This window comes from Salvelinus alpinus, chromosome 9 (assembly GCF_045679555.1).
Source record: "Salvelinus alpinus chromosome 9, SLU_Salpinus.1, whole genome shotgun sequence".
NCBI lineage: Eukaryota > Metazoa > Chordata > Actinopteri > Salmoniformes > Salmonidae > Salvelinus > Salvelinus alpinus.
In genome coordinates this window covers 6960982-6974553 of record NC_092094.1, presented here as the reverse complement: position 1 = coordinate 6974553, position 13572 = coordinate 6960982, and the positions used below count along the sequence as shown (strand labels likewise).

General features: G+C 43.6%; 2 protein-coding genes across 2 annotated transcripts; both read left to right on the top strand.

Annotated features, from left to right (window-relative positions):
* Nucleotides 1–4553: 4553 nt before the first annotated feature.
* Nucleotides 4554–6299, top strand: LOC139584223 (uncharacterized). Its single transcript, XM_071415827.1, has one exon. It carries the CDS (start codon nt 5172–5174, stop codon nt 6297–6299), a length of 1128 nt encoding a protein of 375 aa, XP_071271928.1. The 5' UTR covers nt 4554–5171.
* Nucleotides 6300–6329: 30 nt separating this feature from the next.
* On the top strand, nt 6330–13411 carry LOC139584224 (cytochrome c oxidase subunit 5A, mitochondrial-like). The gene is made up of 5 exons (XM_071415828.1): nt 6330–6970; nt 10314–10433; nt 10815–10936; nt 12473–12590; nt 13273–13411. The coding sequence occupies exons 1-4, from the start codon at nt 6898–6900 to the stop codon at nt 12584–12586; spliced, it is 429 nt and encodes a 142-aa protein (XP_071271929.1). The 5' UTR covers nt 6330–6897; the 3' UTR covers nt 12587–12590; nt 13273–13411.
* Nucleotides 13412–13572: the final 161 nt, after the last annotated feature.

Here is a 13572-nt window from a genome sequence, read left to right as displayed (position 1 = left end):
ATCCAGGTTAATCTCAGGTTTTATACAGTATCCAGGTTAATCTCATGTTTTATACAGTATCCAGGTTAATATCAGGTTTTATACAGTATCCAGGTTAATCTCAGGTTTTATAAAGTATCCAGGTAAATCTCATGTTGCCAGACAACAAAACAAACCATTGAACGGCTTGGGGCAAGGCTATTTTCAGATCTGTGTACCGAGGCAGCGACATAACTACAGCAACTGGGACGTTCCTATTTTCTCCTCTGCTATGGAAGGAACGTGCGACTAATCATTTCATTGGACGATGTATACCAATGCGTATCCCGTACATACGACTAAGAAAACTTGAAATGTCTGGCCATTAAAATGTATCTCTTGCAGGTCTTCCTTTTTTTTACTGAAACTAACCTGTATAACAATCTTCCTTCAGAGGAAGAGCTATGATGACTGCAGGAAGCTCTGGACAGTATCATGACCGTCAGGGAGATGACACACAGGTGACTAATGTAAACGGCAGGTAGCGACAGGTAGCCTAGCAGTTAAGAGTATTGGCCCTAGTAACTGAAAAGTCGCTGCTTTGAATCTCAGAATAGGCCAAGTGTCAAAAAAAAAAATCTGCCGTTTTGCCCTTGAGAAAGGCAGTTAACCTCCAACAACAATTCCTCTCCAGGCGCCGATGACTTGGACGTCGATTAAGGCAGCCCCCCCCCCCCCCCCCGCACCTCTCTGAATCAGAGGGGTTGAGTTAAAAGCGGAACACCCATTTCAGTTGAATGCATTCAGTTTTACAACTGACTAGGTATCCCCCCCTTTCCAACTGACTAGGTATCCCCCTTTCCCTATACAACTGACTAGGTATCCCCCCCTTTCCCTTTCCAACTGACTAGGTATCCCCCCCTTTCCAACTGACTAGGTATCCCCCTTTCCCTATACAACTGACTAGGTATCCACCTTCCCTATACAACTGACTAGGTATCCCCCCCTTTTCCTATACAACTGACTAGGTATCCCCCTTTCCCTATACAACTGACTAGGTATCCCCCTTTCCCTATACAACTGACTAGGTATCCCCCTTTCCCTATACAACTGACTAGGTATCCCCCTTTCCCTATACAACTGACTAGGTATCCCCCTTTCCCTATACAACTGACTAGGTATGCCGTTTCCCTAAACAAATGTACACTAATGTCCAATTCAGTAAGACTACTCTCACTGAAATTAAACGTTCAGGGTCCATATTCATCAAACAAGAAACAAATGGACACCATAGATCGTCTTGCTCAACCCCCTTTGCTGCCATGGCTCACATCAAGCAACAGATGACAATATTGTCAAGCTACCGCTGAACAAGGGAAAGCTGAGACAATACCGCTGTTCATTCACTTTCTGGAGGTACACATCTGAATATATGTGGACGACATTGTAAAAAAAAAAAACAGCTGCCAGTGCAATGTGTAATCAATGCTTTTGTGTAATCAATACTTTTTCAGGGGGGGGGGTTACTGTACCCGAATCACATTGGCTCTGCCCAAACTAGCCTACCACATTGCACAACTTCCGCCTTATACACTGTGTACTGTACACACATTAGGAACACCTTCCTAATATTGAGTTGCACACCCCCCACCCCCCTTATTTTGCCTGGTGTCGAAAGCGTTCCACAGGGATGCTGGTCAGTGTTGACTAATGATTCCCACAGTTGTGTCAAGTTGACTGGATGTCCTTGGTGGACCTCTCTTGATACACACAGGAAACCATCATTACTTTAAGACATGAAGGTCAATCCAGAAAATGTCAAGACTTTTGAAAGTTACTTCAAGTGCAGTCGCAAAAAACCATCAAGCACTATGACGAAACTGTGATGAAGCTCTCATGAGGACCGCCATAGGAAAGGAAGACCCAGAGTTACATCTGCTGCAAAGGATAAGTTAATTCGAGTTACCAGCCTCAGAAATGTCAGCCCAAATAAATGCTTCGCAGAGTTCAAGACACAGACACATCTCAACATCAACTGTTCAGAGGAGACTGAGTGAATCAGGCCTTCATGGTCGAATTGCTGCAAAGAAAACACAACTAAAGGACACAGATAAGAAGAAGAGTCTTGCTTGGACCAAGAAACACAAGCGATGGACATTAGAACGGCGAAAATCTGTCCAAATTATACATTTTTGGTTCCAACGGGGGAGGGGGGGGGTACTGTCACGCCTGCTCCCGCTCTTCCCCCCTGGCGCTCAAGGGCGCCAGACTCCCCAGCCGGACTCCCTAGCCGGGCTCCCCAGCCAGGCTCCCCAGCATTGCACACGCCTGCCATCATTACACACACCTGCCCCCCCCCGTCACCCGCATTATTATTGGACTCACCTGGACTCAATCACCTCTGTCATTACCTTCCCTATATCTGTCTGGTTCCCAGCTCTATTCCCTGCTTCTGCATTAATGTTCATATGTCCTTGTATACCCGTGTGCTGAGGCTGTTTCTGTCCTGTTACCTGTCTGTTCCTATTAAATGTTTGACTCCTCGTACCTGCTTCTCATCCGGCGTCGGTCCTTACATTCTTACCATTTCCACACCCACCAATTAAAAAGTTGCAGAACTTCCCATCGCAGTAAATCTGTTTTATTAATCTTTGAGGTGAGTTTAGCATATTTTCCTGATGTGCATGGTGTTAAAATAACACCCACATATCGAAACCCTTGTCTAGACCAATGAAAGGACAGATCTTTATTCAACTGATCTCCGGTACTTTTGTATAATTTTTAGCCTGTAAAAATAAAAATTCCGTACTACGTCACCTATGTGCAGATATGTGCAACACGTCATTGCTCGCTCTCTCTCTCGCTCTCTCTCTGCTGTGTGTCTATCTTGCTAGCTGTCACTCAAATAGCGAGGGGCTGACACTCATTGGCTAGAATTCTAGTTGCTAGGGGGCTGGCCCACGTGGGGGAAAATGTAAGGCAAAACGTAGAATCACAGCTTCCAGAAACGGGGGATTTCGTTTTTTTTTTTTAAAGGATTTTGTGGCGAATTGAGGTAATAAAATATTTCTGCTCATAGATTACATGTATGATCTACACATTGACATATCCAGCCCAAAGCTGGAGGTTTAAAAAAAATACCTAGTCGTTGCCAAAGTTCCCGGAGCATGTCTTTAAAAGTTTGGCAGAGTGTTTTCCCATTGCTTGTTACCCAGTCTCTCTAGCCTCCTGAACTGAACCATTTCAGTATTTTGCCACAAGGTGGCACTGCAGGCTGTTATACAGCGTGTACGGCAGGTGACATAAGCCGGGTGCTCCAATTTCACAGCACAGTGGAGTGCCATCAATGTCCACCAGAGGCAGATACAGACATGTCGGCAGCTGTGCTGTGTGATTCTGCTTTTGCCTGTTCTCTCCAGGGACCGAATGTCTGTGCTCAGTGTGAGAGACAGTGATTGGCTGTCTGGGGAGATGGGTCTGTGCATTCTGTGAGGCAGAAATTCAGCATTATAACACTGCACTGGTTCCATATGAGCTCCTCTGCAGCTGCCTCGTGTCAGGTCACTTTACTACTCTGGGATGAGGGAGTAGGAGAATCAGGTCGGCTATTGTGTAGATAAACACAAGGTGAGGTGATAGGCGGTTCACCGCCACGTCATAGAAAGATGAAAGGGTCGTATGTCCTGGCAAAGATCTATCTACCTGTTTCTGGGCTCTTATTACTAACCATGTTAAAACAATGAACTTGAGTGCAATCATCTTAATAATTGATAAGAAAACTTCCCATTTTAATGTGCCAAATTACTTTCCTTTTCTGGGTCACTCAGCAGTGAGGGCTATGAGGTGTGATGAGGATGGGGACTGCTGAGTTGTTCACCACACTCCCCCTGTGTTCCCCTCCCCTCAAAAAGAGATCCTCCGGGCAGTCATTTCCCCAACACCAGATGGCCCTCTGTGTGTGTGTGTGTGTGTGTGTGTGTGTGTGTGTGTGTGTGTGTGTGTGTGTGTGTGTGTGTGTGTGTGTGTGTGTGTGTGTGTGTGTGTGTGTGTGTGTGTGTGTGTGTAGGAGGCCTACTTACCATAGGCTATGTCAGCTGTTCATATTTTAATGGCTTCCAAATGATCTTATGTGTCTCATGTTATCATGCTGCCAAAGCGGTGAAAAAGAAATACACAATGCCTCTCTGAACTTGTATTTTACTCATTAACTACAGGTTCTTCCAGCCAGGTGTCTGCCTTGTTTTTGACAACCCATTTGAGAGACTTTGAGAGACAGTGTAATACATGACTAGGTACTATCTCTCATTTCATGTTTCCACAGCTTAGTCTTGTTTTAATGCCTCATTGCATCATATTAAAAACTATGTTTAATCAGGCATGTTCAAACACACACACAGACAGACAGACAGACAGACAGACAGACAGACAGACAGACAGACAGACAGACAGACAGACAGACAGACAGACAGACAGACAGACAGACAGACAGGCAGACAGACAGGCAGACAGACAGACAGACACATACACACACACACACACACTGATTCAGGATAGGACAGCCAATGGAATGTCTCTCTCTCTCTCTCTCTCTCTCCTCCTCTCTTTCTCTCTCTGTGCTACAACTTACCCCAGCATCAGTCGGAAAAGGAGGTAAACCTTACAGACATACCCCAGCATCAGTCGGAGTCGGAGGTAAACTTATTTCCATCTAGTCCAGTGCTTTGGAGGAGGAGGAAGATTATCATCGTCATCGTAGCTTCCTGAAAACCCCCCCAAAAAAGGGATTTACTAGGGAATTCAGCTTTCAAAAACTGACATGCATTTTTCAAAGGATTAGAAAAGGAATCAGAGCAAATGGAAGTTGAGGGACCCTCTAACACCGGGGTAGGCAACTAGATTCAGCTGGTGGACGATTTTTTGTTGGAGCGGATGGTTGGGGGGCCGGAACATAATTATAATAATTTGTACATTACAAATTGACCACAACTAAGCCCAAATAGAGATTGTATTTGAAAATAACAATAATTTCATACTTTGATTACATTGATTTTACTGTCTTTTTTACCCCCCAAAAAAACTAAAACCCTGAAAAAAAATAAGAAACAAAAATCACTCGTGGGCTGGTTTTGGCCTGTTGCCGACCCCTGATTTGGCCCGTTGCCGACCCCTGTTGCCGACCCCTGCTCTAACAAAGCAGCAGCATCTCACCCACCATGACTACATGCACTTTTACCAGTATGAAACCAATCCAGTCTGCGTTCCCTACCCCAGAACTGCCTTCAATTTCTTCATTCTCTTCCTCATTGCCTCAACTGGCTGGCCAGAGCGGCTTCAGGAGAGTCTGCACCACAGATGAACCCACTGCCTGTCCAATCCCTGGACTGGCAGCAGGCGTGCTCGAAATGAGAGTGAAGGAAGGAAGCAAGATCCGAAACCTCTTGGGATTTGTAATGGCTCGTATGCAGAGAGAGGGACAGGAAGTGGATGGGAGTCAGATTCAGACGATGCTGAGTGTGAAAGAGGGAGTGACAGTGGACAGGATTCAGATGGGGAAGAGGCAAGGAGAGGGAGTCATGGACAATGGCCGGAGTCGGACCCGGACCGGGCTGAGAGTGAGACAGGTGGTTTTCACTGGATCAGGTAAAGGGATCACCAAAACCATAACATGTGTTGAGATCCTGAAACGGAAACTGGGAGGACTACACCAGCTATCCAAGCTCCACTACAAGACTGTGAGTGAGGTGTGGGAGAGTCAGGAGACTGACGTGACACCCAGGTCCAGGATGACTGTTCATAAGACTGTTCCTGCTATCAGTATCCTGCTCTCCAAACACCCACTGGACCCACGTGAGCCTGGGTATCAGCCCCCAGAAACCCTGCTTGATCCTAGCTACCAACCCCCAGGGTACCAGCCTCCTAGGTATCAGCCCCCAGGGCACCAGCCTCCTGGGTATCAGCCCCCAGAAACCCTGCATGATCCTAGCTACCAACCCCCAGGGCACCAGCCTCCTAGGTATCAGCCCCCAGTGACGCTATGTGACAGTGTGAAAATTCCACCTCGACCACGGCTCGAATTCCGCGAAACACAACTGTTGTCAAGACCACTGACCCAGAAAAGCCAAACCCCTTTTTGGTTCCAGAGTGCCGGTACCTCTAGTTCTCAGGAGGGCAGTAGCGATGCACGGAGCTGTACGCCACACCTGTATGCCGCCTCGGAGAAAGAGAGGAAAACAGCAGGAGGAGAGACACTCTACAGTCCTTGTTCATACATGTTGCCTGGTCCTGAAGCCAAGAGAACCTTCATGGAAAACCACCTGTTCCCCTCGACTCCCTCAACTTGAAAGAAACTTGAGTTCCATCTGCTCTGTGCTCCTGTTAGACACAACAGAGAAACAGAGGAAAGTGAGGAGACAACTGGAAGAGATTGCTTTTGAGTAAATGTTTAAATTCTAGAATAGATTATTAAAGGTGTAGTGGGTTAGGAACAAATAGTAAACGCCTACTTTTTCAAATTATATTTCAGTAGTTTAGGAAAAATGTCTCATAAAATGATGGCAAAATGCTAAATAAATGTAATTTATGTATGATAACGTGCAACAACAAAAAAAAAAACGAAAAATATCGTAATTTTAGGACCTTGTGCTGGTTAGGTCTTCAGCTGCTAGCTAACGTCCTTGAATTTGTCACTAGTTACCACAGCCACAAAGTCCTAAACCGAGCCCATTTCTACAATTTCTCTTCTAAAAATCTGATTTGAAACCTAACCACACTGCTAATCTTATGCCTAACATTAAATAAAAATTAAAAAATTAAACAGATTTTTGTTTTTAATATTTTTTACGATATAGCAATTTATTTATTTATTATTGGCTGTCTTAACTAGTGACAACCACGTTGTTGCGCCAAGACTTGTCTCCTTTAGCTGGCTGACCCATCATCATGTTCAAAGCCGCCGTCCGTCTTTCAGTGTCCGGTGCCCGGAGGTTGACCTGGACACGGCTTGGGTGTACAGGTATTCTTGACGTTTATTACTTTTATGTACAAATTTCGTAGTTTAGGACACGGTTCACGTGGTGTTTCGAAAGGAAATCAGGGTCGGTAGGAGTTCTTGGCTAGTTAGCATATTGCTATTGGCACCCAATCAGTGGCCGATGGTTTGCAAAATACAACAGTTTTGGGGGAGTACGTAGTTCTAGACGTGGTTAAGAATAAGTTATTTACTTGTTTTCTACAGAAAACAAGTGTACTAATGTTTGACAGCGCGGTTAAATATTCAACTGGATTTTTGTTCAGTGTTCTTGCAATGACCGACTGTGCCTTGAGGCTTGGGCCTGTTGCTAACTAGTTAACGTTAGTACACTAGCTAATTCCATTGCATATATTTGGGTAACGTAGTAGGCGTTAATTAAACGCCTGAAACTAGATAACCTAGTCTTAACGAGTAGGGGGGTCGCACTTTTCAACCAATTAAATAAATGTGGGGGATTTAAGATGGCGCGTCGCCCTATACCTCAGTTCTTCTTCGATGTGGTTTAACGGTGGTTGGCGATAAATATTTCATTACCGCCACCTACTAGACTGGAGTATAACTCCCTTATACTTTGCTTGAAAAATATCAGTCAATAACTACACTACCATCTATCACTAATAAACAATCACCCTACTCCACTATTTAAATATATGTAATCCTACCTCAAACCAACAGTCTGAAAAGATGGGACACTACCACAACACACCCTGTAACTCTTCTGAAGTCAAGTCTTGCACACCCAAATACCTCTCTTTACCTGCCACAACAACCACAATTTTCTGTGACTTTACATTCCAACCCTGCAGTATAATTGATAACCAAGGCTATAAATGCTATAAAAAAAATATCTTTCCGAAACATAAAGTACCATTCAAAAGTTTGGACACACCTACTCATTCCATGGTTTTTCTTTATTTGTACTATTTTATACATTTTAAAATAATAGTGAAGACATCAAAACTATGAAATAACACATATGGAATCATGTAGTAACCAAAAAAGTGTTAATCAAATCTAAATCTGTTATATTTTAGGTTCTTCAAAGTAGCCACCCTTTACCTTGATGACAGCTTAATCATCACCTGTTTGGCTAAGTAGGCTGTGATTCGATGATAAATTAACAGGTACCCGCATTGATGATATGCAACGCAGGACAATCTAGTTAACCTAGTAATATCATCAACCATGTGTAGTTAACTAGTGATTATGATTGATTGATTGTTTTTATAAGGTAAGTTTAATGTTAGCTAGCAACTCACCGTGGCTCCTTAAGATGCTGCTCTCGTAACAGGTGGTCAGCCTGCCACGCAGTTTCCTCGTGGATTGCAATGTAATCGGCGTCCAAAAATGCAGACTTTACCGATTTTGTTATGAAAAATTAGGTCCGGTTTCAAGTTATCGGCCACTAGTACACACTGCTGTGACATGCCCATGAACGTGACACCTAGAACACCTCAATGTATTCGGCACAAAAAAGCTCTTAACGGCATAACTCATGTATCCAAACATTACTTTTGTCAGGTAAAGAGTCTGAAGCAAAGCTCTAAAGAAAAGACTGTGTCACCTCTGTTTTACCACACTCCACACTGGATCTGCGTTGCACCAGACGAGCGAGCGTCACAAACATCAGGAATCTTAAACTTTTAAATTGCAACACCTATCCCAGAAATCATTCCCTTCAATGGTTCCATGTACCTAAGGGCAAAGCAAGATACAGGTCTTTCCCCCAAATTGCATCGCATGGAGCGCCTGTTCCCTCTGATCTGAAGAAACGCAAACAAACACCACAAGTCCACTCCTCCTCTCTGGTTGTGTCTCCTTGTTTAACTTAACGTCCAAAAGCGGAAGTCGCGTCACAGGCTCTTTTTCTATTTTCCCCAGAAACCAGAAAATCCAGTCGTCTGCAGAGGCTAACGTTAGTAAAAAAAGACAGTACAGTATTAAGACGGGTAGAAACGGCTTCTCCAATAGAAATCCCAGATCACGCTTGTAGGTGATGTCATGGCAACATTGGCTAGCTAAGCGCAAGCGCGTAAACACGTGTCTTCGGGTCTAACGATCGTCTCGCGCCGAACTGCGCATGTGCGGGCCGTAAAAATCGAAGTCACCCCTTTTGATAGGAAGTTGTTTTTGATGAAAATTGTAACGTTTGTCACTTTCACGAGGATGGCGTAATGACATGTTCAACAACTTAAGACATTAAGCTCGAATCTAGGTTGTGCCTTCTTTTTTTTTCTTTTTTTTTTTGTAATTTTACATCTAAAGAACAATTGTTGACTTCTCAAATCCCAAACCTGGTCTGTTATGCAAGCGTTGTTATGTTGCGCCTCTGGGTTTAAAAACTCTGTGGTTAGTATATGGCGAATCCTAACTAGCTAGCTTGTTAGCATTTGTTAGCAGATGGCTAGTCACCAATGTCTGTTTTAGCAAGCGAAATGTTCTAGCTAAAGTTGGCTAGTGTTAATGTTACATACATACAGACAGGAGTTGTTGTTGTTCAACTCAATGCTGATCGATTGTGTTTATGAACTAAGAACTGTAGCTACTAGCAGCATAACTAGATAGCAAACCAGCGGTGAAGTCATTAGTCCAAATTGTAGCAAACAGATTTTCTTTTACAACGAACTAGAGTTTCTATTGGACAAATTCGGGTAGCTAGCTAGGTCCCTCCCCGTTTCATACCGTTTGGTTCCTAGTGAAAGACGTTACACCCTAGCTTGGCTAGCTAGCCACTAGCTAGGCCTACTTCTTATAAACTGCTGGTTTATTTTGATGCTGCAGTACACTGCATAGCTAAGCCACTCTTGCCATATCAAATGCCTGTACTGACTGACTGGCTAGCTAGCTAAGCTAAGTGGTAGCAACATCATCGAAAAAGGGTTCGATCCTCAAACGCCTAGCTGAATGTGAAACATCTGCCCTCAGTCCTTCAACTGAACTGCCCTGTTGGACTGAATAATACATAGTGAACAGTGGTATTACTGCCATCTAGCTTAGTAGTTAGGTAGGTCTTACCAGTACACTGGCAAGGATCCAGCTTGGACTTGATCTAGCCAACAATACGCGGGAGTGGATAACCTTGCCTGGGTGTGACGTCATGAGTTTTTCCAGAATACATGACAGACTGGGCTACATAGCACTGTACAGCACCTTTTGGCTTTGTGATACCCTGTGTGATGCAAAGCACTTTTCAGCGAAAAACAAAGTAGCTATAAATCTTGTCTCTTATTCTGTGAATTTAAATATTTGTCACATTTCTGACTTTACATGTTTTATTTTATTTTATAATGGATGTTTTTTTTCTTCTAATCTGTTCATTCTTCAGCTCCCCTGGCTCAGAGGTGTTACTCACATGGTGGGAAGCAGGAGACGGACGACGAGTTTGATGCCCGCTGGGTCAACTATTTTAACAAGGCGGATATTGATGCATGGGAGCTGAGGAAAGGTGAGTGACGAGGAAATCACCTGGTAGCCCCGGGATTATAAAGAGGAGCATAGTGCACTGCTGCATTGGTGACTTGGTGGTCTGTTCACATACAGATTTTATAGTTGACTAGAGATCAGTTGTTGTCAACGTGTTTTGGTTACTGAACCCCAATCGCCATTTTGCTCTGCCCTCTTATGATTCTTCCCCAGGGTTACTGCCCTAGATGAACAAAATTTAGAGGGAGGATTTCGAGTCACAATTATATAATTTTGGACTCTCGCAGACCCAAGAGACCCAGCCTCATAGTCTTTGAGAGAAGCAACTGTTTAAAAAAGATTTGCGTCTACCTCTTCTACCATCCTGTGGTAACTGACCCTATATTCACCGTCGTTTGTCCAGGGATGAACACGCTGATTGGATACGACCTGGTACCCGAGCCAAAGATCCTGGCCGCTGCCCTCCGAGCCTGCCGCAGGTTAGACGACCTGGCTAGTGCCATTCGCATCCTGGAGGCTGTCAAGGTGAGGGGGGGGGCGACAAATGAAAGCGTACGTTTTTGGTAACAGACGATCTTGTTTAGTCTTGTTACCTGGCTAGTGCCATTCGCATCCTGGAGGCTATCAAGGTGAGGGGGGGACGGGGACAAATGAAAGCGTACGTTTTTGGTAACAGACGATCTTGTTTAGTCTTGTTACCTGGCTAGTGCCATTCGCATCCTGGAGGCTGTCAAGGTGAGGGGGGGGGGAGACAAATGAAAGCGTACGTTTTTGGTAACAGACGATCTTGTTTAGTCTTGTTACCTGGCTAGTGCCATTCGCATCCTGGAGGCTGTCAAGGTGAGGGGGGGGGAGACAAATGAAAGCGTACGTTTTTGGTAACAGACGATCTTGTTTAGTCTTGTTACCTGGCTAGTGCCATTCGCATCCTGGAGGCTGTCAAGGTGAGGGGGGGGGGAGACAAATGAAAGCGTACGTTTTTGGTAACAGACGATCTTGTTTAGTCTTGTTACCTGGCTAGTGCCATTCGCATCCTGGAGGCTGTCAAGGTGAGGGGGGGGGGAGACAAATGAAAGCGTACGTTTTTGGTAACAGACGATCTTGTTTAGTCTTGTTACCTGGCTAGTTAGCTAACAATAATTCTGGCTATGCAACATTTGGATGGCACAGAAAAAGGGATAGATAGCCTACTCAGAGATACTTCAATGGTAGGATTAATATGCCTAATCAATCTAAATCAGATTCAAAAATCTTTTTTTGGGGGGAGAGAGATTTCCTCTTACTGCAACAATGAAAATACAGATCATTTATGTATTTAAATTCCGTACTACATTCCTCCTGCCAATCACAGGTAGACCTTTGGTTCTGAGCATATCGGCTATTTTCTGCAGCAGCCTTAACTATTACACTGTAAAACGTGTGGCGTTCAATGTGTTGTAATTGAGTAGAGGTGTGAACCTGAAAGTCAATGGTTGGGAGAATTGCAGAGTTAATTTAAAATCATGCCATTGAAGATTAATGCTTTTTCCCCCCATATGAATACATTGTTTTAAGTTATTCAAGTATAGATTGCTATAGATTACCTGTAAATTACCAGTAGTTTTGTCATAGATTACCTGTAAATTACCAGTAGTTTTGCCATAGATTACCTGTAAATTACCAGTAGTTTTGTCATAGATTACCTGTAAATTACCAGTAGTTTTGCCATTAAATTACCAGTAGTTTTGCCATAGATTACCTGTAAATTACCAGTAGTTTTGCCATAGATTACCTGTAAATTACCAGTAGTTTTGCCATAGATTACCTGTAAATTACCAGTAGTTTTGCCATAGATTACATGTAAATTACCCGTAGTTTTGTCATAGATTACCTGTAAATTACCAGTAGTTTTGTCATAGATTACCTGTAAATTACCAGTAGTTTTGTCATAGATTACCTGTAAATTACCAGTAGTTTTGCCATAGATTACCAGTAGTTTTGCGACACCAACTATTTCTTATATCATCTTTAGCCGTCACCCCATTGGTCAAAACAGTCTGTGTTTACTTATTGTCTCCCCAGGACAAATCTGGCCCCCACAAAGACATCTACCCGTACCTAATTCAGGAGCTGCGGCCAACAGTAGATGAGCTTGGTATCTCCACACCTGAAGAGCTTGGCATGGACAAATTATAAATGGGTAGGTATCGAATGGACATGCAGTGACCGGCAACCTGAATTCCAGATGAACCCCGACGTAGAGGTCTTCTCGGGTCTAAAAGTTAAACGAGGACAACCAGACCTCGACCCAATTTGGACCAGAGTGACAAAATAAATTGTTTATCAGCTAAGTTGCTCTTCTGGTTAACAAACAGGTCTTCATATGTTGGCTAGGCCTTCTATAAGTCAATAAATTAGCGCAATGTGAATAGTCTGGGAAGCCATTTGATTAGACGTTCAGAGGATCTTATGGCTTGGGGGTAGAAGCTGTTTTAGAAGCCTCTTGGACCTAGACTTGGTGCTCCAGTACCAACCTCCAATTGGATATCATAAAATTGTGGAGAAAAAGGGTGAAAGTAAAAAAATATAATTAAAAATAAACTGTTGACCAATCACTGCCAAAAGGGTGTAGACTATGGGTCTGAACTTGTGTGTTTCCGAACAGCCGGAAAAACCCTCACCCAAAAACGCCACAAGATGTCGTCATAGTATATGCAGGAACACTACCGACCTTTTTAGGCTAGGAAGCATGCGGACTCCTTTAGACCTATCCAAGGGGCAAGGGGTCGACTTGGGATTCAGGGTTAGTCTTTTGAGACAAAACTAGGCCTCTAATCTAACTGAAAATCTTCTGTCTGTTTCTCACTCCCTGGTTTTCTCAGGACTGCTGTTGATGTCTCTGGGAACCTTGTACTTTAGTCTTTGTCTCCTTGTATATTAATATGTGTGTGAAATTTAATTTGGGCCTTTGTTTGTAAAATATTGATGAACCTAATAAAGAATATATATTTCTTGAATGTGTCACAGGCTGCGTTTTCACTAATTGGTATTTTTAACAATCAGATCTGATGTGAATGTAATTGGTCAAAAGACCAATTGTTGGAGAAAAATAACAGTATTTGGCTGCCTGTCTAAACGCAGCCATAAGTGTGTGTGTGTGTGTGTGTTAGTGTCATTAATAC

What these genes read in the sequence shown, in the direction of transcription:
- LOC139584223 (XM_071415827.1), top strand. Translation starts at nt 5,172, where the DNA reads ATGACTACATGCACTTTTACCAGTATGAAACCAATCCAGTCTGCGTTC.
- LOC139584224 (XM_071415828.1), top strand. Translation starts at nt 6,898, where the DNA reads ATGTTCAAAGCCGCCGTCCGTCTTTCAGTGTCCGGTGCCCGGAGGTTG. An exon ending in TGCATGGGAGCTGAGGAAAG is followed by an intron (nt 10,434 to 10,814) that starts GTGAGTGACGAG and finishes TCGTTTGTCCAG; the next exon opens with GGATGAACACGCTGATTGGA. An exon ending in GCATCCTGGAGGCTGTCAAG is followed by an intron (nt 10,937 to 12,472) that starts GTGAGGGGGGGG and finishes TTGTCTCCCCAG; the next exon opens with GACAAATCTGGCCCCCACAA.